The sequence below is a fragment of the Coregonus lavaretus genome (assembly GCF_964263955.1).
Source record: "Coregonus lavaretus genome assembly, contig: HAP1_SCAFFOLD_336, whole genome shotgun sequence".
NCBI classification, from domain to species: Eukaryota; Metazoa; Chordata; class Actinopteri; order Salmoniformes; family Salmonidae; genus Coregonus; species Coregonus lavaretus.
This window is the reverse complement of record NW_028162029.1, coordinates 421,292-445,372: the sequence shown is the minus strand read 5'-3', so window position 1 is coordinate 445,372 and position 24,081 is coordinate 421,292. Positions and strand designations below refer to the sequence as shown.

Sequence of the window (24,081 nt, the reverse complement as noted above, 5' to 3'; positions counted from 1 at the left end):
TGTGTTTAGAGATATAACCTAGAGCCAGGCTTGTTGATTTTTAATCAGAGGGTTTCCTGCTATTGAGGTGAGTTCTATTACGCTGGCCCGGGTTGAACTGGACAATGGGCCGTCACGTCATTGGGCTAAAGCGGGGAGGGAGGAGCACCCTTCTCAAATCAAACAGTAATCTGCACCCCACGGTCATGTTGTCAACAAAGCAGCATCATGCATCATCAAGAAACATACAACATCTCTTTTTCCATAAAATAAATGTTTGAATTTTCAAACTAGATTTACTGTGGAAGGCATTTAAAGCCTTTTTATCAAAAGCAATCACTTCCTTTGCATGTGAAAACACAGAATGCTACTCATTTCTCCATGTGCTTATTTACGTCACTTTTGTTTTGAGCCGACTTTGCCGTCGGCCAGAGCGGAGCACCTGATTCATGCCTGGGAGGCAGCCCGGCTCCAAAAGGAATGCAATCACTTTTCACCCGGTTCAAACTCCTCCCAACGTGGTAACCAGGGCCAGATAAACCAAACCCCCTCACTGACACACTTGTTGAATTATGCAAGAGAACAAGACAACACAGTAATTCAGAGGTGACTGAAATTTCATTTTCTTTATAAAAAAAAAATACAAAATACCTGATACAATAACAAAATGTATATACAGTGGGGAAAAAAAGTATTTAGTCAGCCACCAATTGTGCATGTTCTCCCACTTAAAAAGATGAGAGAGGCCTGTAATTTTCATCATAGGTACACGTCAACTATGACAGACAAATTTAGGAAAAAAAATCCAGAAAGTCATATTGTAGGATTTTTTATGAATTTATTTGCAAATTATGGTGGAAAATAAGTATTTGGTCACCTACAAACAAGCAAGATTTCTGGCTCTCACAGACCTGTAACTTCTTCTTTAAGAGGCTCCTCTGTCCTCCACTCGTTACCTGTATTAATGGCACCTGTTTGAACTTGTTATCAGTATAAAAGACACCTGTCCACAACCTCAAACAGTCACACTCCAAACTCCACTATGTCCAAGACCAAAGAGCTGTCAAAGGACACCAGAAACAAAATTGTAGACCTGCACCAGGCTGGGAAGACTGAATCTGCAATAGGTAAGCAGCTTGGTTTGAAGAAATCAACTGTGGGAGCAATTATTAGAAAATGGAAGACATACAAGACCACTGATAATCTCCCTCGATCTGGGGCTCCACGCAAGATCTCACCCTGTGGGGTCAAAATTATCACAAGAACGGTGAGCAAAAATCCCAGAACCACACGGGGGGACCTAGTGAATGACCTGCAGAGAGCTGGGATCAAAGTAACAAAGGCTACCATCAGTAACACACTACACCACCAGGGACTGAAATCCTTCAGTGCCAGACGTGTCCCCCAGTACATGTCCAGGCCCGTCTGAAGTTTGCTAGAGTGCATTTGGATGATCCAGAAGAGGATTGGGAGAATGTCATATGGTCAGATGAAACCAAAATATAACTTTTTGGTAAAAGCTCAACTCGTTGTGTTTGGAGGACAAAGAATGCTGAGTTGCATCCAAAGAACACCATACCTACTGTGAAGCATGGGGGTGGAAACATCATGCTTTGGGGCTGTTTTTCTGCAAAGGGACCAGGACGACTGATCCGTGTAAAGGAAAGAATGAATGGGGCCATGTATCGTGAGATTTTGGGTGAAAACCTCCTTCCATCAGCAAGGGCATTGAAGATGAAACGTGGCTGGGTCTTTCAGCATGACAAAGATCCCAAACACACCGCCCGGGCAACGAAGGAGTGGCTTCGTAAGAAGCATTTCAAGGTCCTGGAGTGGCCTAGCCAGTCTCCAGATCTCAACCCCATAGAAAATCTTTGGAGGGAGTTGAAAGTCTGTGTTGCCCAGCGACAGCCCCAAAACATCACTGCTCTAGAGGAGATCTGCATGGAGGAATGGGCCAAAATACCAGCAACAGTGTGTGAAAACCTTGTGAAGACTTACAGAAAACGTTTGACCTGTGTCATTGCCAACAAAGGGTGTATAACAAAGTATTGAGAAACTTTTGTTATTGACCAAATACTTATTTTCCACCATAATTTGCAAATAAATTCATTAAAAATCCTACAATGTGATTTTCTGGATTTTTTTTCTCATTTTTGTCTGTCATAGTTGACGTGTACCTATGATGAAAATTACAGGCCTCTCTCATCTTTTTAAGTGGGAGAACTTGCACAATTGGTGGCTGACTAAATACTTTTTTGCCCCACTGTATGAGTGCATTCTTACATGAAATGAGCGCCCGAAGTTGCACAGAATTTTCACAACGTTGAAGTTTGCGGTCAGCAGACCTGAAATTTGCTCAGTGACATAATTTTTTTTTGAGGGAACATTGCTCATCATTACCCGGGAACATGGGACTAATCTGAAATCCTTCCTCGGAATGTATCCTGCCAAGCGGAAGGATACTATATTGGAGTAATCCAATAGCTAACGTAACCGTGGTTACACACGTAAACCTTCGTTTTGTTTGTATAGCTTGTTTGACCCGAGTTGTGTCAAGTCACTCCGGTTCACACTGACCGTGTACAGAAAGTAGTCCGTCATAACTTTTTCCCCACTGATCTTTGTCGATAGCACCTGCTAAATTCAGGGCAGCCATGTTGGTGAGAGCAGTAGCAACACTTTAGCAGTTCTCCAATGGCTAACGTTATATCTTTCAAAAAAGCAGCGGTAGCAAGGATTATCTAAGTGTACTGAGCAGCTCATGTTATTGACAGAAGCATGCTACATGGCAGACCAATCCGAACTCATCTCTCGGCATGTCCGGCCCATCCATTATCTTAGCCAATCATGGCTAGCGGGAAGGTTCCTGTCTTTTTCCGTGGGCTCTATGCTAAACTTCGAGGTATAATGTGGTCCCGGTTCCAGGGACATCACTGGATAGAAAAGCCAATATGGCTGCCAACGCAATGCCATATATGGACATGTGTTTGTAACGTTCGAACTCAGTAGCTCTCCTCTCATTGGTCCAAACGATTTGTTAGCTTTTTTTTTTTTAGCTTGCAACACAGCCATCAAGGCGTCATAGATGAGATCAATTGATCATCAGAAATGGATACAGTTAGATTGGCTAGTTAGTTTGAAAATACATGTAAAGTTTTTTTCAAATAAAAAAACTAATCTGAATGCGATGCACAAGAGTTCTATTCACAAAACGCTCAGCTGGCGACTGTTTAGCTAATGCTAATTAGCTAGCTACAAATAGCTAGCATTAGCTACACATAGCTAGCATTAGCTACAAATAGCTAGCATTAGCTACAAATATCTAGCATTAGCTACAAATAGCTAGCATTAGCTACAAATAGCTAGCTAGATTGGTGATGCATATTTAAGGTGTTAAACAGGAACTCTGGAGCTCAGGCCCAGATCAACACTGCATTTATATGGTCTAATGACCAACACCACAATAACAAGAGACTCTATCTGTGCTATTAAGTATAGTAGGGCTGCCTATACTAGGGTTAGTAGGGATCAGGCTTTCCTGACCTGTCAGGCATGAAGGGCATTGGTCACCAACTCTGTTCCTGGAGAGACACAGGGTGTGCAGGCTTCTGTCCCAGCTAACACTATGAGGACTAATACACTGGAGGGTTTGTAAGTGTTGGGCTTGACCCCACTGCTTACCCCACGACTCTATCTGGTTGAATAGTGTCTACTCACCTGTTGCAGGTAGGCATGCTATATAATGACTCTACAACATAGCTCCAGGTATCAGACCAGGTATGGGAGGTAGACTATAGGTCTACATATTATAGCCAGGGTTGGATGATGACCACTTAGTATCCACAGAGCAGGTCAGAAGTTACCTTGGATTTAAGGGGAGGGCAATATCTTCACTTGCAACGTCATCGTAAATTAAGACTGATTCTTCAGAGTGTGTTAGCGTTCACCTCTATGGGATCGGTGTCCCGTATACGGGACGGTTGAGCTAACGTGCACTAAAGTGATTAGCATGATTGTTGTAAGTAACAGCAAACTTTCCAGGACATAGACATGTCTTATATGGGCAGAAAGCTTAAATTATTGTTAACCTAACTGCACTGTCCAATTTACAGTAGCTATTACAGTGAAAAAAGACCATGCTGTTGTTTGAGGAGAGTGCACAACAACAAAAAACTTATCACGGCAACTGGTTTGATACATTCACCACTGAAGGTAAATAAGGTACTTACATTCAGTAATCTTGCTCTGATTTGTCATCCTAAGGGTCCCAGAGATAAAATGTAGCATAGTTTTGTTTGATCAAATCAATTTTTATATTCAAATGTAGGAACTGGGTTCTACAGTTTGAACCCCTGTTGTCTCTGGCTCCACACCCACCCTGCCAGGCCATCTAGATGTATGAAAGTTAGTGTATAAGCTAATGATCCATCATGTATGACATTCCTTGGAGTGTGTAAACTTACATTGTGTATTACCATATCATTTTTGTATGTTGTCTATAGTTATGTACTTGAAAATGTATTAATTGACCAATTCGGCACATTTGGGCAGACTTCATACAAAATAGTCCAGTATTGCAATGCTTCACTGGATCAATCTGAAACTTTGCACACACACTGCTGCCATCTAGTGGCCACAATCTAAATTGCGTCTAAACTGCAATATTATATTGTGGCCTTTCTCTTGCATTTCAAAAATGATGGAATAAAACATATATAGAAAACGCATGTTTTTTTGTTTGTATTATCTTTTACCAGATCTAATGTGTTATATTCTCCTAAATTAATTTCACATTTCCACAAAGTCTATGCATATCCTTGCTTCAGGTCCTGAGCTACAGGCAGTTAGATTTGGGTATGTCATTTTAGGCGAAAATTGAAAGAAAGTGTCTGATCCTTAAGAGGTTAATAACTTCATTAAAACCTGAAATGTTTTATTGTAAACATGTTGCATGATGTATCTGATCAATTACGTATGTATCTGTTATAGTGTGGACAGTATTTAAATAATGACATTTAATATGTGTTGTACTTACCTGCAGTATAGTATGATTACTATTCATGTGTCTATGGTCATTATTGGCATTGACCGTGACCTTTCCCTATTTATGATGTCATCACCCGGAGTCGGATCTGTACAATGCGACACTACCACATGTTGAGTGGGCTGTATCGCTTTGCTGTATTTGTACCGTTTGTACATGGCTGTACACATTTTATTTCTTAGGTTGAAAGTAAAGGAAAGTAATATTGAAATGCGTGTGGGCATTCCTTGTCAAGTTACGACAGTATCTAATAATATTTCTATATGAAATAGTTCAGGAGCCAAGGAGAGTTGATGCGTGTTGTGAGGAGTGCCGTGGAGAGGAGGGGCGTGGATAGGAGGGCTGGTGGAGAGGAAGGGCGTGGAGAGGAGGGGCGTGGAGAGGAGGGGCGTGGAGAGGAGGGGCGTGGAGAGGAGGGGCTTGGAGAGGAGGGGCGTGGAGAGGAGGGGCGTGGAGAGGAGGGGCGTGGAGAGGAGGGGCGTGGAGAGGAGGGGCGTGGAGAGGAGGGGCTTGGAGAGGAGGGGCGTGGAGAGGAGGGGCGTGGAGAGGAGGGGCGTGGAGAGGAGGGGCTGTGGAGAGGAGGGGCGTGGAGAGGAGGGCCAGTGGAGAGGAGGGGCGTGGAGAGGAGGGGCTGGTGGAGAGGAGGGCCGTGGAGAGGAGGGGCTGGTGGAGAGGGGGCGTGTGGAGAGGAGGGCCGCTGGAGAGGAGGGGCTGGTGGAGAGGAGGGCCGTGGAGAGGAGGGGCTTGGAGAGGAGGGGCGTGGAGAGGAGGGGCTGGTGGAGAGGAGGGCCGTGGAGAGGAGGGGCTTGGAGAGGAGGCGCTGGGAGAGGAGGGGCGTGGAGAGGAGGGCCAGTGGAGAGGAGGGGCGTGGAGAGGAAGGGCTGGGAGAGGAGGAACGTGGAGAGGAGGGGCGTGGAGAGGAGGGGCGTGGAGAGGAGGGGCTGGTGGAGAGAAGGGGCGTGGAGAGGAGGGGCTTGGAGAGGAGGGGCTGGGAGAGGAGGGGCTTGGAGAGGAGGGGCGTGGAGAGGAGGGGCGTGGAGAGGAGGGGCTGTGGAGAGGAAGGGCTGTGGAGAGGAGGGGCTGTGGAGAGGAGGGGCTGTGTAGAGGAGGAGCTTGGAAAGGAGGGGCTTGAAGAGGAGGGGCTGTGGAGAGGAGGGGCGTGGAGAGGAGGAGCAACTTCTACTGTTGTAACTTCTACTGTCGTAACTTCTACTCTTGTAACTTCTACTGTTGTAACTTCTACAGTTGTAACTTCTACAGTTGTAACTTCTACGGTTGTAACTTCTACTGTTGTAACTTCTACTGTTGTAACGTCTGCTGTTATCTCAGTTGTAGGTTTGTGTCTCCTCACTTCACCGCTGGAGCCTCTGTGTGACTCAGCCTGATGTAAGAGACAGTTTTAACTGTCAACCTCATTAAAGGGGAAACTGTCTAACCAATAGTATGACACTAACCAGCACCACGTGACTCCAACCTTATTTTCTTTGTTTTCCACAGTGTAGATTAGTTTTACCATGAGATTAAAGCATTGAAGTGACAATGTGACCCGTTTCAGGAAGCTAAGCGTATGTCGCACTTCACCTCTTCACATGAGAGGCATTTGAACGTAATAGTTTTTTTATTTTATCAACGTTTTTTTTTGCAGAAATTGAACTTTAACAAACGTAATAACAAACTTGTAAAAACTGTAAATACGATTAGGCTCTATGATATAGATATATATATTATATATGTATGTATAAAAAATGTATGCACTCACTAACTGTAAGCCGCTCTGGATAAGAGCGTCTGCTAAATGACTAAAATGTAAATGTAAATATTATATACGGCTCTATGCCGAAGGTAAAACGTGGTCCCGGTTCCAGGGAGTTCACCGGATAGAAAATCCAATATGGCTGCCAACGCAATGCCGTATATGGCCATGTGTGTGTGACGTCAGTAGCTCTACTCTCATTGGTCCAAACAATTTGTTTACTTTTTTTTTAGCATTTAGCTTGCAACACAACCGTCAAGACGTCATGGATTAGATCAATGGATCATCAGAAATGAGTAGATGGATAGATAGATAGATAGATAGATAGATAGATAGATAGATAGATAGATAGATAGATAGATAGATAGATAGATAGATAGATAGATAGATAGATAGATAGATAGATAGATAGATAGATAGATAGATAGATAGATAGGATAGTTAGTTTGAACAAATATTTCACGTTTAAAAAAAAATGTGAATGCGATGCAGCTGGCGATTGTTTAGATAACGCTAGACTAGCTAGCTACAAATAGCTAACGTTAGCTACAAATAGCTAGCTAGATGGGTGATGCATATTTAAGGTGTTAAACAGAGCAAATAGTGTTAGAAAGTGTTATATTATATTTACCTGCATGTATACCTAACTACCTGCATGTATCTATAGTGCATTTCGGAAAGTATTCAGACCCCTTGACTTTTTCCACATTTTGTTAAGTTACAGCCTTATTCTAAAATTGATTAAATAAATAAAAATCCTCATCAATCTACACACAATACCCCATAATGACAAAGCAAAAATAGGTTTTTGGAAATCTTTGCAAATGTATTAAGAATTAAAAACAGAAATACCTTATTTACATACGTATTATCTATATTGCAGAGATAAGCAGTGTCTTGCAGAGTCCAGATCAGATCTGCAGCGCGTTTTGAGACCCCACGACTCTATCTGGTTGAATATGTCCCCCCAAAAAAAATAAAAAAATATGTGTGTACCAAATCCAATTTCAAATACAAAAACAACACTCCATAACAGGACATTTTCTTAATCCCAATCAGAGGTCATGATTGAGCTACCAGCATATTGCTTACACCTATCCAACACTTTCAGATCTACACAACAAGTTTCTAACAGCTACGGGTTTATTTGGGTTGCAGGGATTAGTGCCAACGGACCAAGACCCTGGGCTCTGAGTCCAGGTCCAGATCAACACTGCATTTATATGGTCTAATGGCCAACACCACAATAACAAGAGACTCTATCTGTGCTATTAAGTATAGTAGGGCTGCCTATACTAGGGTTAGTAGGGATCAGGCTTTCCTGACCTGTCAGGCATGTAGGGCGTTGGTCACCAACTCTGTTCCTGGAGAGACACAGGGTGTGCAGGCTTCTGTCCCAGCTAACACTATGAGGACTAATACACTGGAGGGTTTGTAAGTGTTGGGCTTGACCCCACTGCTTACCCCACGACTCTATCTGGTTGAATAGTGTCTACTATCCTGTTGCAGGTAGGCATGCCATATAATGACTCTACAACATAGCTCCAGGTATCAGACCAGGTATGGTAGGTAGACTATAGGTCTACATATTATAGCCAGGGTTGGATGATGACCACCTAGTATCCACAGATAAGGTCAGAAGTTACCTTGGAGGGGCGTGGAGAGGAGGGGCGTGGTGAGGAGGAGCGTGGAGAGAAGGGGCGTGGAGAGGAGGGGCGTGGAGAGGAGGGGCGTGGAGAGGAGGGGCGTGGAGAGGAGGGGTGTGGAGAGAAGGGGCGTGGAGAGGAGGAGCGTGGAGTGGAGGGGCGTGGAGAGGAGGGCCGGTGGAGAGGAGGGGTGTGGAGAGGAGGGGCGTGGAGAGGAGGGGCGTGGAGAGGAGGGGCGTGGAGAGGAGGGGCGTGGAGAGGAGGGGCGTGGAGAGAAAGATGTACGTTAAGTACCATGTCACCAATCTGAAATGGTGGCAGCATCTCACACTATGCTGTGAGATATCCACCATTCAAAGCACATTGCACAACATGGCCTGGTAGTAGCCTTCACGCTGGGAGATTTCATAAGCCGATTGTTTACACTGTGTTAGCTGTAAAAACATTGGGAGAGGATACAGCCCATTCTCCTAACGTTGTTGACCCTGTCATACTATGATAGCAAAGGAGCCTTGTCCGCTGGATACGGCGTGTGAATGACAATCTAGGAATGTTAGCGGGATGCTCTGGCTTGTTTCATGGCTATATCTATTAGACATGACTAGGGCTTTGTCCACATTTTTTATTAGATATTACAAGTTCAAATAATTTAATTCATTCACATGGCAGAATACAATTGAATTGCATGATAAAACTACAAATCTAACATAAATGCAATATACATTTAGGGAACTATTGTTGTGGATGTTGTTATGAGTTGCAGTTCAATAATGGAGTCATATAGGTGATGGATGGTGTTCAGTTGGGGGTGAAGACTACTGGGAGTTCTGGTAACCTTTATTGTTGAGTGGTAAAAGACTTTGAGATTTTGATTGTGTGATTGAGACTGAGTTTAAGCTACACTTTATGAACGGACAAACTTTGCCCGACTGATGTCACTTGAGTTGATTTGAACTCGTTTACCGGGCTGGACGGGACTTTTCTCGAGGAACCAGAGATCACTGTGTTGTGACGTTATTATGTGTGTGATCATTTCTTTTACAACCGAAGTTATTTGATGTTATTTGCAATGTTTTAAGGGTTAATGAAAAGTTTTATTTCCATACTGACTTTTACGTGAGTCCTTTGTATTGGTGTAGACTTGACGGACCAGACGGGACTCACTCCCTCACAAACAAAAAAGGAGAAATCAATATTTTCTCTGGTAGGCACAACCTACCTGGCATCCATAACAAACAATAACTTTGAAGTCAAAACCGTTACAGCGAAACTGTCAGCCACCTTATCTCCAGTATTCCAGAATTGTTCCAGAGTTCTACAGCTGTAATGCCCTGTAGAACCAATCAGACTGTGTTCATGATGATTCTTATTCTACTGGATGTTTCTTAATTATATTTACTTCTGTCTACAAGAAACCCGAGTTCCGGACAGATAAAATGAGAGCCAGAAACAACGGAGGTTCCATTTGTCACGCTGGCAGTCTATTGGTCAATGTCATTATGACCATTACAATTCCACAGTAGCCTGGCAAGTACAATTTAATGTGCTATTTGAGAGATATAGTGACAATATAGGGTAAAATCTAATTTGACTTAATCTAACTAAGAATGTTGTCAAATAGAATATATTAGATCACATTGATAAAAAGGACAGGATATCTTGTGGTTCACTAAGCAGTGTCATGTATGTTAGACGACTGCCTCCTCGTTCCACAAACCCTCTTCTGCTAAATGATTTTCCCCATAAACCATCTATCCGGGTGCAGAATGCCTGCAATCTTTTCTGGACTACATGCGAGAGGAAGAGCGACCTGATAACGGTGTTCCAGAAAAGACAGGGGTATGATTTCCTCATCTCTATAAGGTTTATCAAAACCCCCCCGGGGACACAAAAAAATAACTGGAGCTGGAGTTTATTTATGAACCTTTATTTTGACAGGGAAGACATATTGAAACCTAGGTCTCTTTTCCAAATGTGCCCTGTATAATACAATATAAAACACACATTAAACATGTATACAGCTCCCTCCACTAATATTGGCACCCTTTGGTAAATATGAGCAAAACGGGGTGTGAACAAAAAATGTATTTATTGTGTATCCTCTTGGTCTTTCCTTCTAAATATTCAAATAAAATTGAAAAAGAAAATGTTTATTCTTATCATAAAACAAATAATTTTTTTCTCAAATAAATGTGAAGCCACAATTATCGGCACCCCTTCATTCAATACTTTGTGCAACCTCCCTTTGCCAAGATAACAGCTCTGAGTCTTCTCCTATTAATGCGTAGTGAGGTTGGGGAACACATGGCAAGGGATCTGAGACCGTTCCTCCGTACAGAATCTCTCCAGATCCTTCAGATTCAGAGGTCCACGCTTGTGGACTCTCCTCTTCAGCTCATCCCACAGGTTTTCTATGGGGTTTAGGTCAAAGGGACTGGGAGGGCCATGGCAAAACCCTTGATTCTGTGGTCAGTGAACCGTTTTTGTGTTGATTTTGAGGTGTGCTTTGGATCATTGTCCTGGTGGAAGATCCAACCACGGCCCAGTTTAAGGTTCCTAGCAGAAGCAGTCAGGTTTTGATCTAATATCTGCTGGTACTTGATGGAGTCCATAATACCATGTATCCTAACAAGTTGTCCAGGGCCTTTGGAAGAAAAACAGCCCCACAACAACAAATATCCACCCCCATACTTCACAGTGGGGATGAGGTACTTTTCTGCATGTCTGTCTTTCTGTCTATGCCAAACCCACCTCTGGTGTTTGTTTCCAAAAAGCTCTATTTTGGTCTCGTCTGACCATAGAACCCGGTCCCATTGAAAGTTCCAGTAATGTTTTGACAAACTGTAGGCGCTTGAGTTTGTTGTTTGATGAGAGCAAAGGCTTTTTTATGGCAACCCTCCCAAACAACTTGTGGTTATGTAGGTGGCGTCTGATCATAGTTTTGGAAATTTTCTGACCCCAAGACCCAACTAACGACTGCAATTCTCCAGCTGTGATCCTTGGAGATTTTTTTGGCGACTCAACCCATCCTCCTCACTGTGCGTGGGGTCAATATAGACACACGTCCTCTTCCAGGCTGATTGTTAACATCTCCAGCTGCTTTAAACGTCTTAATTATTGCCCTGATAGTGGAAATGAAAATGTTCAACCGTTGAGCTATTTTTTTTATAGCCATTTCCTGATTTGTGCACTCAACAACCTTTTGTCGCACATCAGTACTGTATTCTCGGGTCTTTCCCATAGTGATGGATGACGATGGGAACTTGGCCTGTGTGTCACCTCATATTTATACCACAGTGAAACAGGAAGTCATGGTCCATATCAATCCAAATGCCTAAGTATTTAGATGCGGGAACAAGTTCAATTGGAGAACCGTCTAATGAGTCAACATGTAGTTCATCTGAAACATTCTTAGGACAGTCTAAAAACAACATGTATTCCATTTTGCTCGTATTAAAGCACACGTTTTAAAATCAGCAAGGGATTCCTGCATAGCTATAAAATCTGACTGTAGTTTTGACACAGCCAGATCACCAGTCGGGGCCACAGCATATATAGTAGTATCCTCTGTCACGTCTCCTCCCGTTGCTCCCCTCCTGGCGCTCTGATTCGCAGGTCATACTGAGCCACCGGTCTGAGCCGCACCACCTCGGCAAACACAGGAATGGAAACCCAACGCACCCTAACCACCTCCAGCGCACCTGCAGCTCATCATCTCATCACCACCCCTATATAGCCCCTGGGCACCTCATCATCTCATCACCACCCCTATATAGACCTGGGCACCTCACCATCTCATCACCACCCCTATATAGCCCTGGGCACCTCATCATCTCATCAACACCCCTATATAGCCCTGGGCACCTCACCATCTCATCACCACCCCTATATAGCCCCTGGGCACCTCATCATCTCATCACCACCCCTATATAGCCCTGGGCACCTCATCATCTCATCACCACCCCTATATAGCCCTGGCCTGTTCAGTTTCTCATCACCACCCCTATATAGCCCTGGGCACCTCATCATCTCATCACCACCCCTATATAGCCCTGGGCACCTCACCATCTCATCACCACCCCTATATAGCCCTGGGCACCTCATCATCTCATCACCACCCCTATATAGCCCTGGGCACCTCATCATCTCATCACCACCCCTATATAGCCCTGGGCACCTCATCATCTCATCACCACCCCTATATAGCCCTGGGCACCTCATCATCTCATCACCACCCCTATATAGCCCTGGCCTGTTCAGTATCTCATCACCACCCCTATATAGCCCTGGGCTGTTCAGTATCTCATCACCACCCCTATAAAGCCCTGGGCACCTCATCATCTCATCACCACCCCTATATAGCCCTGGGCTGTTCAGTATCTCATCACCACCCCTATAAAGCCCTGGGCACCTCATCATCTCATCACCACCCCTATATAGCCCTGGGCTGTTCAGTATCTCATCACCACCCCTATATAGCCCTGGGCTGTTCAGTATCCCATCACCACCCCTATATAGCCCTGGGCTGTTCAGTATCTCATCACCACCCCTATATAGCCCCTGGGCACCTCATCATCTCATCACCACCCCTATATAGCCCTGGGCACCTCATCATCTCATCACCACCCCTATATAGCCCTGGGCACCTCATCATCTCATCACCACCCCTATATAGCCCCTGGGCTGTTCAGTCATTGTTGTGTGTAATTGTTTAGCGTTGTGTCGTTTACTCACGCGGTGTATTTCAATCATTTTACTTTAATTAAAGGTTAGATTTTTGTGAATATTTAGAATGAAAGACCAAGAGGATGAACAATAAAGAACAAATATTCACAGCCCGTTTTGCTCATATTTACCAAGGGTGCCAATATTAGTGGAGGGCACTGTATATATTAGAATACAAAAATAGTCATGGTAAGGACAAATAAGACGTCACAAATCACCCAGAAAAAGTTACATTCGTACACAAATAAATCCCTAATCAATAAATTAAATTGCCCAAACGGCACAAGAACTTCAAGATGAAAAGTATTTAGAATTTTGTTCTTCGTATCCTCAGTACTCGTAACACATATAGATGAGGTAAAAACAAATTAAACAGATTGACCAATAGTGTTTATATAACTAGTGAAGAGAACAGGTTGCAAAATCGACCCCTGTGGTACACCTTTATGTACTTCAAGAAAGTCAGACTTCAACCCCATCAATCACGATGGCCTGAGTTCTGTCACTAAGATAAACATGAACAGGCGTCAGAGCTCAGACCTATCGAGCACAACTTATTCAATATAATAGCATGATCAACAGTATCAAAAGCTTTTGACCAATCCAGAAACAAAGCACTTGAAGTCAGGTCCAAAAGGATTGGAACCCTTGATAAAGATGAGCAAAAAAAAACATTTCCTAAAATGTTTTCTGAGATGTGAAAAGTGGATCATTTATGTTAGATTTGTAGTTTTATTTTTGTCATGCAATTCAATTGTATTCTGCCATGTGAATTTGAACTTGTAATATCTAATAAAAAATGTGGACAAAGCCCTAGTCATGTCTAATAGATATAGCCATGAAACAAGCCAGAGCATCCCGCTAACATTCCTAGATTGTCATTCACACGCCGTATCTAGCGGACAAGGCTCCTTTCCTATCATAGTATGACAGGGTCAACAACGTTAGGAGAATGGGCTGTATCCTCTCCCAATGTTTTTACAGCTAACACAGTGTAAACAATCGGCTTATGAAATCTCCCAGTGTGAAGGCTACTACCAGGCCATGTTGTGCAATGTGCTTTGAATGGTGGATATCTCACAGCATAGTGTGAGATGCTGCCACCATTTCAGATTGGTGACATGGTACTTAACGTACATCTTTCTCTCCACGCCCCTTCTCTCCACAGGCCCTCCTCTCCACGCCCCTCCTCTCCATGCCCCTCCTCTCCACGCCCCTCCTCTCCACGCTCCTCCTCTCCACGCCCCTCGTCTCCAAGCCTCTCCTCTCCACGCTCCTCCTCTCCACACCCCTCCTCTCCACACCCCTCCTCTCCATGCACCTCCTCTCCACGCCTCTCCTCTCCACGCTCCTCCTCACCACGCCCCTCCTCTCCACGCCCCTCCTCTCCACGCCCCTCCTCTCCACGCCCCTCCTCTCCACGCTCCTCCTCTCCACGCCCCTCCTCTCCACGCTCCTCCTCACCACGCCCCTCCTCTCCACGCCCCTCCTCTCCACGCCCCTCCTCTCCACGCCCCTCCAAGGTAACTTCTGACCTACCCTGTGGATACTAAGTGGTCATCATCCAACCCTGGCTATACAAAGTAGACCTATAGTCTACCTCCCATACCTGGTCTGATACCTGGAGCTATGTTGTAGAGTCATTATATAGCATGCCTACCTGCAACAGGTGAGTAGACACTATTCAACCAGATAGTGTCGTGGGGTAAGCAGTGGGGTCAAGCCCAACACTTACAAACCCTCCAGTGTATTAGTCCTCATAGTGTTAGCTGGGACAGAAGCCTGCACACACTGTGTCTCTCCAGGAACAGAGTTGGTGACCAATGCCCTTCATGCCTGACAGGTCAGGAAAGCCTGATCCCTACTAACCCTAGTATAGGCAGCCCTACTACACATAATAGCGCAGATAGAGTCTCTTGTTATTGTGGTGTTGGCCATTAGACCATATAAATGCAGTGTTGATCTGGACCTGGACTCAGAGCCCAGGGTCTTGGTCCGTTGGCACTAATCCCTGCAACCCAAATAAACCCGTAGCTGTTAGAAACTTGTTGTGTAGATCTGAAAGTGTTGGATAGGTGTAAGCAATATGCTGGCAGCTCAATCTTGACCTCTGATTGGGATTAAGGAAATGTCCTGTTATGGAGTGTTGTTTTTGTATTTGAAATTTGATTTTTTTTTTTTTTGGGGGGGGGGTCTGTCAACGCGCTGCAGATCTGATCTGGACTCTGCAAGACACTGCTTATCTCTGCAATATAGATAATACTTATGTAAATAAGGTATTTCTGTTTTTAATTCTTAATACATTTGCAAACATTTCCAAAAACCTATTTTTGCTTTGTCATTATGGGGTATTGTGTGTAGATTGATGAGGATTTTTATTTATTTAATCACTTTTAGAATAAGGCTGTAAATTAACAAAATGTGGAAAAAGTCAAGGGGGTCTGAATACTTTCCGAATGCAATCTAGATACATGCAGGTAGTTAGGTATACATGCAGGTAAATATAATATAACACTTTCTAACACTATTTGCTCTGTTTAACACCTTAAATATGCATCACCCATCTAGCTAGCTATTTGTAGCTAACGTTAGGTATTTGTAGCTAGCTAGTCTAGCGTTATCTAAACAATCGCCAGCTGCATCGCATTCACATTTTTTTTAAACGTGAAATATTTGTTCAAACTAACTATCCAATCTATCTATCTATCTATCTATCTATCTATCTATCTATCTATCTATCTATCTATCTATCTATCTATCTATCTATCTATCTATCTATCTATCTATCTATCTATCTATCTATCTATCTATCTATCTATCTATCTATCTATCTATCTATCTATCCACTCATTTCTGATGATCCATTGATCTAATCCATGACATCTTGACGGCTGTGTTGCAAGCTAAATGTAAATAAAAAGTAAACAAATTGTTTGGACCAATGAGAGTAGAGCTGCTGACGTCACACATACATTGCCATATACGGCATTGCGTTGGCAGCCATATTGGATTTTCTATCCGGTCATCTCCCTGGAACCGGGACCACATTCTACCTTCGGCATAGAGCCGTATATAATATTTACATTTACATTTTAGTCATTTAACAGACGCTCTTATCCAGAGCGGCTTACAGTTAGTGAGTGCATACATTTTTTATACATACATGTATAATAGATATATCTATATCATAGAGCCTAATCGTATTTACAGGTTTTACAAGTTTGCTATTACGTTTGTTAAAGTTCAATTTCTGCAAAAAAAAACTTTGATAAAATAAAAAACTATTACGTTCAAATGCCTCTCATGTGAAGAGGTGATGTGCTACATACGCTTAGCTTCCTGAAACGGGTCATATTGTCACTTCAATGCTTTAATCTCATGGTAAAACTAATCTACACTGTGGTAAACTAAACTAATAGAAATGAAATATGCAAACTAATCTACACTGTGGTAAACTAAACTAATAGAAACTAAATATGTAAACTAATCTACACTGTGGAAAACAAAGAAAATAAGGTTGGAGTCACGTGGTGGTAGTTAGTGTCATACTATTGGTTAGACAGTTTCCCCTTTAATGAGGTTGACAGTTAAAACTGTCTCTTACATTATGCTGAGTCACACAGAGGATCCAGCGGTGAAGTGAGCAGACACAAACCTACAACTGAGATAACAGCAGACGTTACAACCGTAGAAGTTACAACCGTAGAAGTTACAACAGTAGAAGTTACAACTGTAGAAGTTACAACAGTAGAAGTTACAACCGTAGAAGTTACAACAGTAGAAGTTACAACAGTAGAAGTTACAACAGTAGAAGTTACTGCATTTGAGCACAAGTCTGTAAAGATGTCAGAGGCAAACTATCAAAACAGAGATGGATTTAAAGGCAAAACCCCTAATGAAATAAAGACCATGGATATTGATGATTGTATATACACCAACGAAACACCCATCAAGCCCTGCAGGAAGGATGGAGTTGGTGATCAACCATCAGGTAACAGTGTATCCTGGTATAGTGCTTGATACTGACACATACGTATACCCCAACACACACAGACACATACACACACACACACACACATACATACACACACACACACACACTCACTGTTGCTACTGTCTATTATCTATCCTGTTGCCTAGTTACTTGACCCCTACCTCCATGTACAGTTCTTTCAGAAAGTAACGTTAGTGTCACGTCTCCTCCATTTTGCTCGTATTAAGCACACGTTTTAAAATCAGCAAGGGATTCCTGCATAGCTATAAAATCTGACTGTAGTTTTGACACAGCCAGATCACCAGTCGGGGCCACAGCATACATAGTAGTATCATCTGTCACGTCTCCTCCCGTTGCTCCCCTCCTGGCGCTCTGATTCGCCGGTCTACTGAGCCACCGGTCTGAGCGCACCACCTCGGCAAACACAGGAATGGAAACCCAACGCACCCTAATCACCTCCAGCGCACCAGCACCTCATCATCTCATCACCACCCCTATATAGCCCTGGGCACCTCATCATCCCATCACCACCCCTATATAGCCCTGGGCACCTCATCATCTCCTCACCACCCCTATATAGCCCTGGGCACCTCACCATCTCATCACCACCCCTATATAGCCCTGGGCACCTCACCATCTCATCACCACCCCTATATAGCCCTGGGCACCTCACCATCTCATCACCACCCCTATATAGCCCTGGGCTGTTCAGTGTTGTGTTGTGTGTGATTGTTAGTGTCGTGTCTTGTACTCGCTCGTTGTTGTTCTCTTGCTCAGTGTTAAAGCAAACCTTTACATTGTTGATTCCTGCGTCCTGCCTCTTCGCATCCTCAGTACTCGTCACAGTTAGGCACAATAGCGAGCAGTAGTTTTCGCACGTTGTAGCTAGCTAGCTTTTCTTGTCGGCTAGTGTGCAGCGGCTGCAGCAGGTGTTATCAAAGAGGATGTTGTTGCTAATTTGTTAGCTTCTCCCAAGAATAACTTTCAACAAGAGGTTAAGTTTCAAATGACCATCTGGTGTGTAGAACTGTGTTTTGTATTGCGGCGCGCTTGCTGTTGTTAGCCATCTCTTTGAAAATAACTTATGTGTGTTAAACATTGTTGCATTTAACGTGGAACTGACAGCATCTTAGCAACATGACTTCTTATTAAAATCTGTTCAAATAGGAAGAACATGACACTTAAAAAAAAGTTATTAGAATGTTTGGGAATTACGTAGAGTGGGAAAGCGGCCATGCGTTTGGACAATTAATAGACACTGCAGTAAATAAAACCGAATAAAAACATCTGTCTGTTCCAGGACCGGAGTCTACACAGACCGGTGCGCTATAGCCGATCAGAGCTACAGTAGACCTTTATACAAACAAGCCATTTGCCACATGAGCCTGCCCTAGCTCTAGCCTTTAGCTCGATGCGGATGTTGCCTGTAATCATTTTGCTTCTGGTTGGGATATGTATGTACGGTCACTGTGGGGACGACGTCGTCAATGCACTTATTGATGAAGCCGGTGACTGAGGTGGTATACTCCTCAATGCCATTGGATGAATCCCGGAACACATTCCAGTCTGTGCTTGCTACATAAATAGATACGCTAGCCTATTAGCGACGTTATGACTGACTTTTGATCATTGCCCTTGCTAGTTTGATTGTATTGACATACCCAGCCTTAGTTATATTTATTCGTTTTTGTCCAGAATATTGAGTCATTGAAACTGAAACGGTGCATCTTGAATGTAGTCAGCAAACAATGTACCAGGCCAGCTGTGATTTACAACCAGATAGCAATATTTTTTTGGTGCCCAAAAGTTCCCAAACGGCCCACCCCAGTGAAGGAAAGCCACCCTGTGTGAATATATTTCACGTGCTTTACGATTGTGTTGTCTACTTTGTGAATGATTTCTCTATTGTACTACATAATTGATAAGTCGCATACCTCCATGATACGCATCAGTAGGGATTAAAAGTGAGTATACCACTGAAACAAAAGTGGGCGTATCCCCTCCACTACACCACTGGCCCTTTGTGTTTTACAAAAAGTCTCTTACATGAGTGGTTACGGTTGCTGTCCTTTAACAATCACGAACCTGTCACAAACTGAAGGCCTATAGGTTTGCGCAAACATGTCTGTAATAGATAAGGCTGTTAAGATATTAATGTATCAAGAAAGGAGTGTATATATTTGCCCTGGCGACGCGGTTTTATGCTGGTCTCAGGAAGAAACGTACGAGTCCTCACTGTCCAAGACAGAGTCAAGACCAAAAGTACAAATGTATCCAACATCGAGCCAAGCACGAGACACTGTGTTGTCTCGAGACCGGATGAGTACTACAACACTGGAATTCAAAATGGACAAAATCTAACCACATTTGACAGATGAAAAGAATAAATGGGCAGATATTGTACAATCCAGGTGTGTAAAAGCTCTTAGAGACTTACCCAGAGACTCACAGCTGTAATCGCTGCCAAAGGTGATTCTAACATGTATTGACTCAGGGGTGTGAATACATATGTAAATTAGATATTTCATTTTCAATACATTTGCAAAAATGTCTTACATGTTTGCACTGCGTCTTTGTGTTTTTTCCTCGGTGCTTCAAAGAGCAAATGGACACAAAAGTAGACTCAAATACAACGCTGATAACACCACCCTGGTCTTTGTGGTTGAATCTGTGTACTGTGCCAGTACTCATTTTGGGTGCCTGAACTCTGCAATATGTTTAAGCCAGTGTTCTATAAGAGGTTCTGGAACTCAAGCAGTATAAAGTGTGAGGTGCTGGAACTCAGTTCTGGTGTTCTGTCCCATGTCAAGTTTGTGTTTTTTCCTCGGTGCTTCAAAGAGCAAATGGACACAAAAGTAGACTCAAATACAACGCTGATAAAGAGCAAGTTCTTATGGTAATAATTTGTGCTTCAGTGTTTTATCAGTGGTGGAAGAGATACTCTGGAGCTGCTGCAGTGAGTCTGGGTCTGCTGTGTGTTCTCCTATTGGCTGGGATCATAGGCCTGTTGCTCTACCGTGAGTTTGATATGTTCTCAATCAAACTTTCTTAATCATCAGTGGTGTAATGATCAGGGATCAATTCCATTTCAACTCCATTCAATTCAATTCAGAAAGTACACCAAATTCCAATTCCAATTCCACATTGTCCTCATTGAAAAATATTGAAGAGAATTGGACTTGGAAATCCAGTGTACTTCCTGAATAGACTGGAATTGAAATGCAATTGAACCCAACCCTGGTAATGATAGATTAACTTTTCAACTGTTACCTTGGTCGTTGATGGTATTATTTCACAGAGCGAAACCAATTAACCAGATCCAACACCCTGACCAAAGAGAGAGACCAGTTACAGACCAGCGGCAACAACCTGACTGAAGAGAGAGACCAGCTACAGACCAGCAACAACACCCTGACCAAAGAGAGAGACCAGCTACAGACCAGATACAACACCCTGACCAAAGAGAGAGACCAGCTACAGACCAGAAACAACACCCTGACTACAGAGAGAGACCAAATACAGACCAGAAACAACACCCTGACCAAAGAGAGAGACCAGTTACAGACCAGCTACAACACCCTGACCAAAGAGAGAGACCAGCTACAGACCAGTTACAACACCCTGACCAAAGAGAGAGACCAGCTACAGACCAGAAACAACACCCTGACTACAGAGAGAGACCAGCTACAGACCAGAAACAACACCCTGACCAAAGAGAGAGACCAGTTACAGACCAGCTACAACACCCTGACCAAAGAGAGAGACCAGCTACAGACCAGTTACAACACCCTGACCAAAGAGAGAGACCAGTTACAGACCAGCTACAACACCCTGACCAAAGAGAGAAACCAGCTACAGACCAGATACAACACCCTGACTACAGAGAGAGACCAGATACAGACCAGTTACAATACTCTGACTAAAGAGAGAGACCAGATACAGACCAGATACAACACCCTGACCAAAGAGAGAGACCAGCTACAGAAAGAGACAGAACGTCTGAAACAATCTTTGGTTGAGAAAGGTGAGTAAAATTGTCTAATGACTGTTCTGTTTGACAGTCTTTGTATCAGTTCACATGCCACTTACAAACAGGCAATTCAACTTACATTAAAGGAAAAATCTATGACTTCCAAACCGACCATTAGTTAGTGCCCTGTCTTCCTCAAGTGTTTGATTGAGACTTAATTCAACGTGATATTAAGATGACTAAAGCGAGACATTTTCAACTTAAAGAGTGTCCTCAAGGATGGAAGAACTTTGGTAGCCGTTGTTACTACATCTCTACTAGGAAGAACACCTGGGAGAAGAGCAGACAGTACTGCAGAGATAACGGAGCAGACCTGGTGATCATCAACAGCCAAGACAAACAGGTGTGTGTGTGTGTGTGTGTGTGTGTGTGTGTGTGTGTGTGTGTGTGTGTGTGTGTGTGTGTGTGTGTGTGTGTGTGTGTGTGTGTGTGTGTGTGTGTGTGTGTGTGTGTGTGTGTGTGTGTGTGTGTGTGTGTGTGTGTGTGTGTGTGTGTGTGGAAGAGAGCGATACAGAGAGAGAGAGAGAGAGAGAGAGAGAGAGAGAGGTAATGGCTAAGTATTAATAATGTTGTCTCTCTCCCACAACTACAGACATTTGTCATTTGGTTATGTGGAGTAAAGGACTATGTCTGGATTGGTCTGACTGACTCTGTTACTGAGGGGACCTGGAAATGGGTGGACGACACACCACTGACCATAACGTAAGACATTTAATGAGTTCTGTGTTACCATGAAATCACTGTCTGGAGTAGTAGGCTCTGAGAATGGACAGCCTGATTCTATGTGTTGTTTCTACTACAGGTACTGGAACAGTGGACAGCCTGATTCTATGTGTTGTTTCTTCTACAGGTACTGGAACAGTGGACAGCCTGATTCTATGTGTTGTTTCTTCTACAGGTACTGGAACAGTGGACAGCTTGATTCTATGTGTTGTTTCTTCTACAGGTACTGGAACAGTGGACAGCCTGATTATATGTGTTGTTTCTTCTACAGGTATTGGAACAGTGGAGAGCCTGATTCTATGTGTTGTTTCTTCTACAGGTACAGGAACAGTGGACAGCCTGATTCTATGTGTTGTTTCTTCTACAGGTATTGGAACAGTGGACAGCCTGATTCTATATGTTTCTTCTACAGGTATTGGAACAGTGGACAGCCTGATTCTATGTGTTGTTTCTTCTACAGGTACTGGAACAGTGGACAGCTTGATTCTATGTGTTGTTTCTTCTACAGGTATTGGAACAGTGGACAGCCTGATTCTATGTGTTGTTTCTTCTACAGGTATTGGAACAGTGGACAGCCTGATTCTATGTGTTGTTTCTTCTACAGGTATTGGAACAGTGGACAGCCTGATTCTATGTGTTGTTTCTTCTACAGGTATTGGAACAGTGGACAGCCTTTTCTATGTGTTGTTTCTTCTACAGGTATTGGAACAGTGGACAGCCTGATTCTATGTGTTGTTTCCTCTAAAGGTATTGGAACAGTGGACAGCCTGATTCTATGTGTTGTTTCTTCTACAGGTATTGGAACAGTGGACATCCTGATTCTATGTGTTGTTTCTTCTACAGGTATTGGAACAGTGGACAGCCTGATTCTATGTGTTGTTTCCTCTACAGGTATTGGAACAGTGGACAGCCTGATTCTATGTGTTGTTTCTTCTACAGGTACAGGAACAGTGGACAGCCTGATTCTATGTCTTGTTTCTTCTACAGGTATTGGAACAGTGGAGAGCCTGATTCTATGTGTTGTTTCTTCTACAGGTACTGGAACAGTGGACAGCCTGATTCTATGTGTTGTTTCTTCTACAGGTGTTGGAACAGTGGACAGCCTGATTCTATGTGTTGTTTCTTCTACAGGTACTGGAACAGTGGACAGCCTGATTCTATGTGTTGTTTCTTCTACAGGTACTGGTACAGTGGACAGCCTGATTCTATGTGTTGTTTCTTCTACAGGTATTGGAACAGTGGACAGCCTGATTCTATGTGTTGTTTCTTCTACAGGTATTGGAACAGTGGACAGCCTGATTCTATGTGTTGTTTCTTCTACAGGTACTGGAACAGTGGACAGCCTGATTCTATGTGTTGTTTCTTCTACAGGTACTGGTACAGTGGACAGCCTGATTCTATGTGTTGTTTCTTCTACAGGTATTGGAACAGTGGACAGCCTGATTCTATGTGTTGTTTCTTCTACAGGTATTGGAACAGTGGACAGCCTGATTCTATGTGTTGTTTCTTCTACAGGTACTGGAACAGTGGACAGCCTGATTCTATGTGTTGTTTCTTCTACAGGTACTGGTACAGTGGAGATCCTAATGTTGGTGTGTACGAGAACTGTGCGTATTTCTACTCCCAGTCATCAGACTCAGGAGAATGGTTGGACTATGACTGTTCCTATCAATACAGATGGATCTGTGAGAAATAGGATTCTCTGTACTGCTAGAGACCATTTCAGACAGATGTTTTAAATCCTTAAACCCAGACTTGTACCAAACACCCTTTCCACCGAATAGCAGGCAGGCAAAACAAAATAGTGATTGATTTGCATCACTTGCAGTTAGCCAGTGATTCCTTCCAAACCGCTGAATGTTGAATTTGTGATTTCTGACTTGTTGTGTAATGTGTATGTCCAATGGTGATGAACACCAATACCTTTAACTATAGTTTATCTTCATCTGACAGGGATTGAAAAGGATTTGCCAGTAGATTGTCAAAGTTATTCATGATGATGACTGCTTGTTTAGCTTGTTAGCTAAGATTTTGAAAGTAACATGATCAGTCCAATCAAAGCTACGGTAGATATAACGTGATTTGACATCATTTTATCTGTGGCCAATGACCTTGAGCCTTCTTGGATGGGCACTTCTAATGTAACTCTATGGCAGAACCCAAGGGGGCTTGAACTGCCTAACT

At 43.3% G+C, this 24,081-nt stretch overlaps 1 protein-coding gene across 1 annotated transcript; it reads left to right on the top strand.

Moving 5' to 3' along the window:
* The first annotated feature begins 16,806 nt into the window (after nt 1-16,806).
* Nucleotides 16,807-23,644, top strand: LOC311119725 (uncharacterized protein). Its single transcript, XM_084194387.1, has 6 exons — nt 16,807-17,141; nt 20,060-20,161; nt 20,443-21,168; nt 21,381-21,517; nt 21,767-21,876; nt 23,461-23,644. Exons 1-6 carry the CDS (start codon nt 16,994-16,996, stop codon nt 23,591-23,593), a joined length of 1,356 nt encoding a protein of 451 aa, XP_084050513.1. The 5' UTR covers nt 16,807-16,993; the 3' UTR covers nt 23,594-23,644.
* The last annotated feature ends 437 nt before the right edge of the window (nt 23,645-24,081 follow it).

Coding starts and splice junctions, on each gene's coding strand:
- LOC311119725 (XM_084194387.1), top strand. CDS start 16,994: ATGTCAGAGGCAAACTATCAAAACAGAGATGGATTTAAAGGCAAAACC. Junction 21,169..21,380: donor ACAATCTTTGGTTGAGAAAG/GTGAGTAAAATT, acceptor TTCAACTTAAAG/AGTGTCCTCAAGGATGGAAG. Junction 21,877..23,460: donor GACACACCACTGACCATAAC/GTAAGACATTTA, acceptor TTTCTTCTACAG/GTACTGGTACAGTGGAGATC.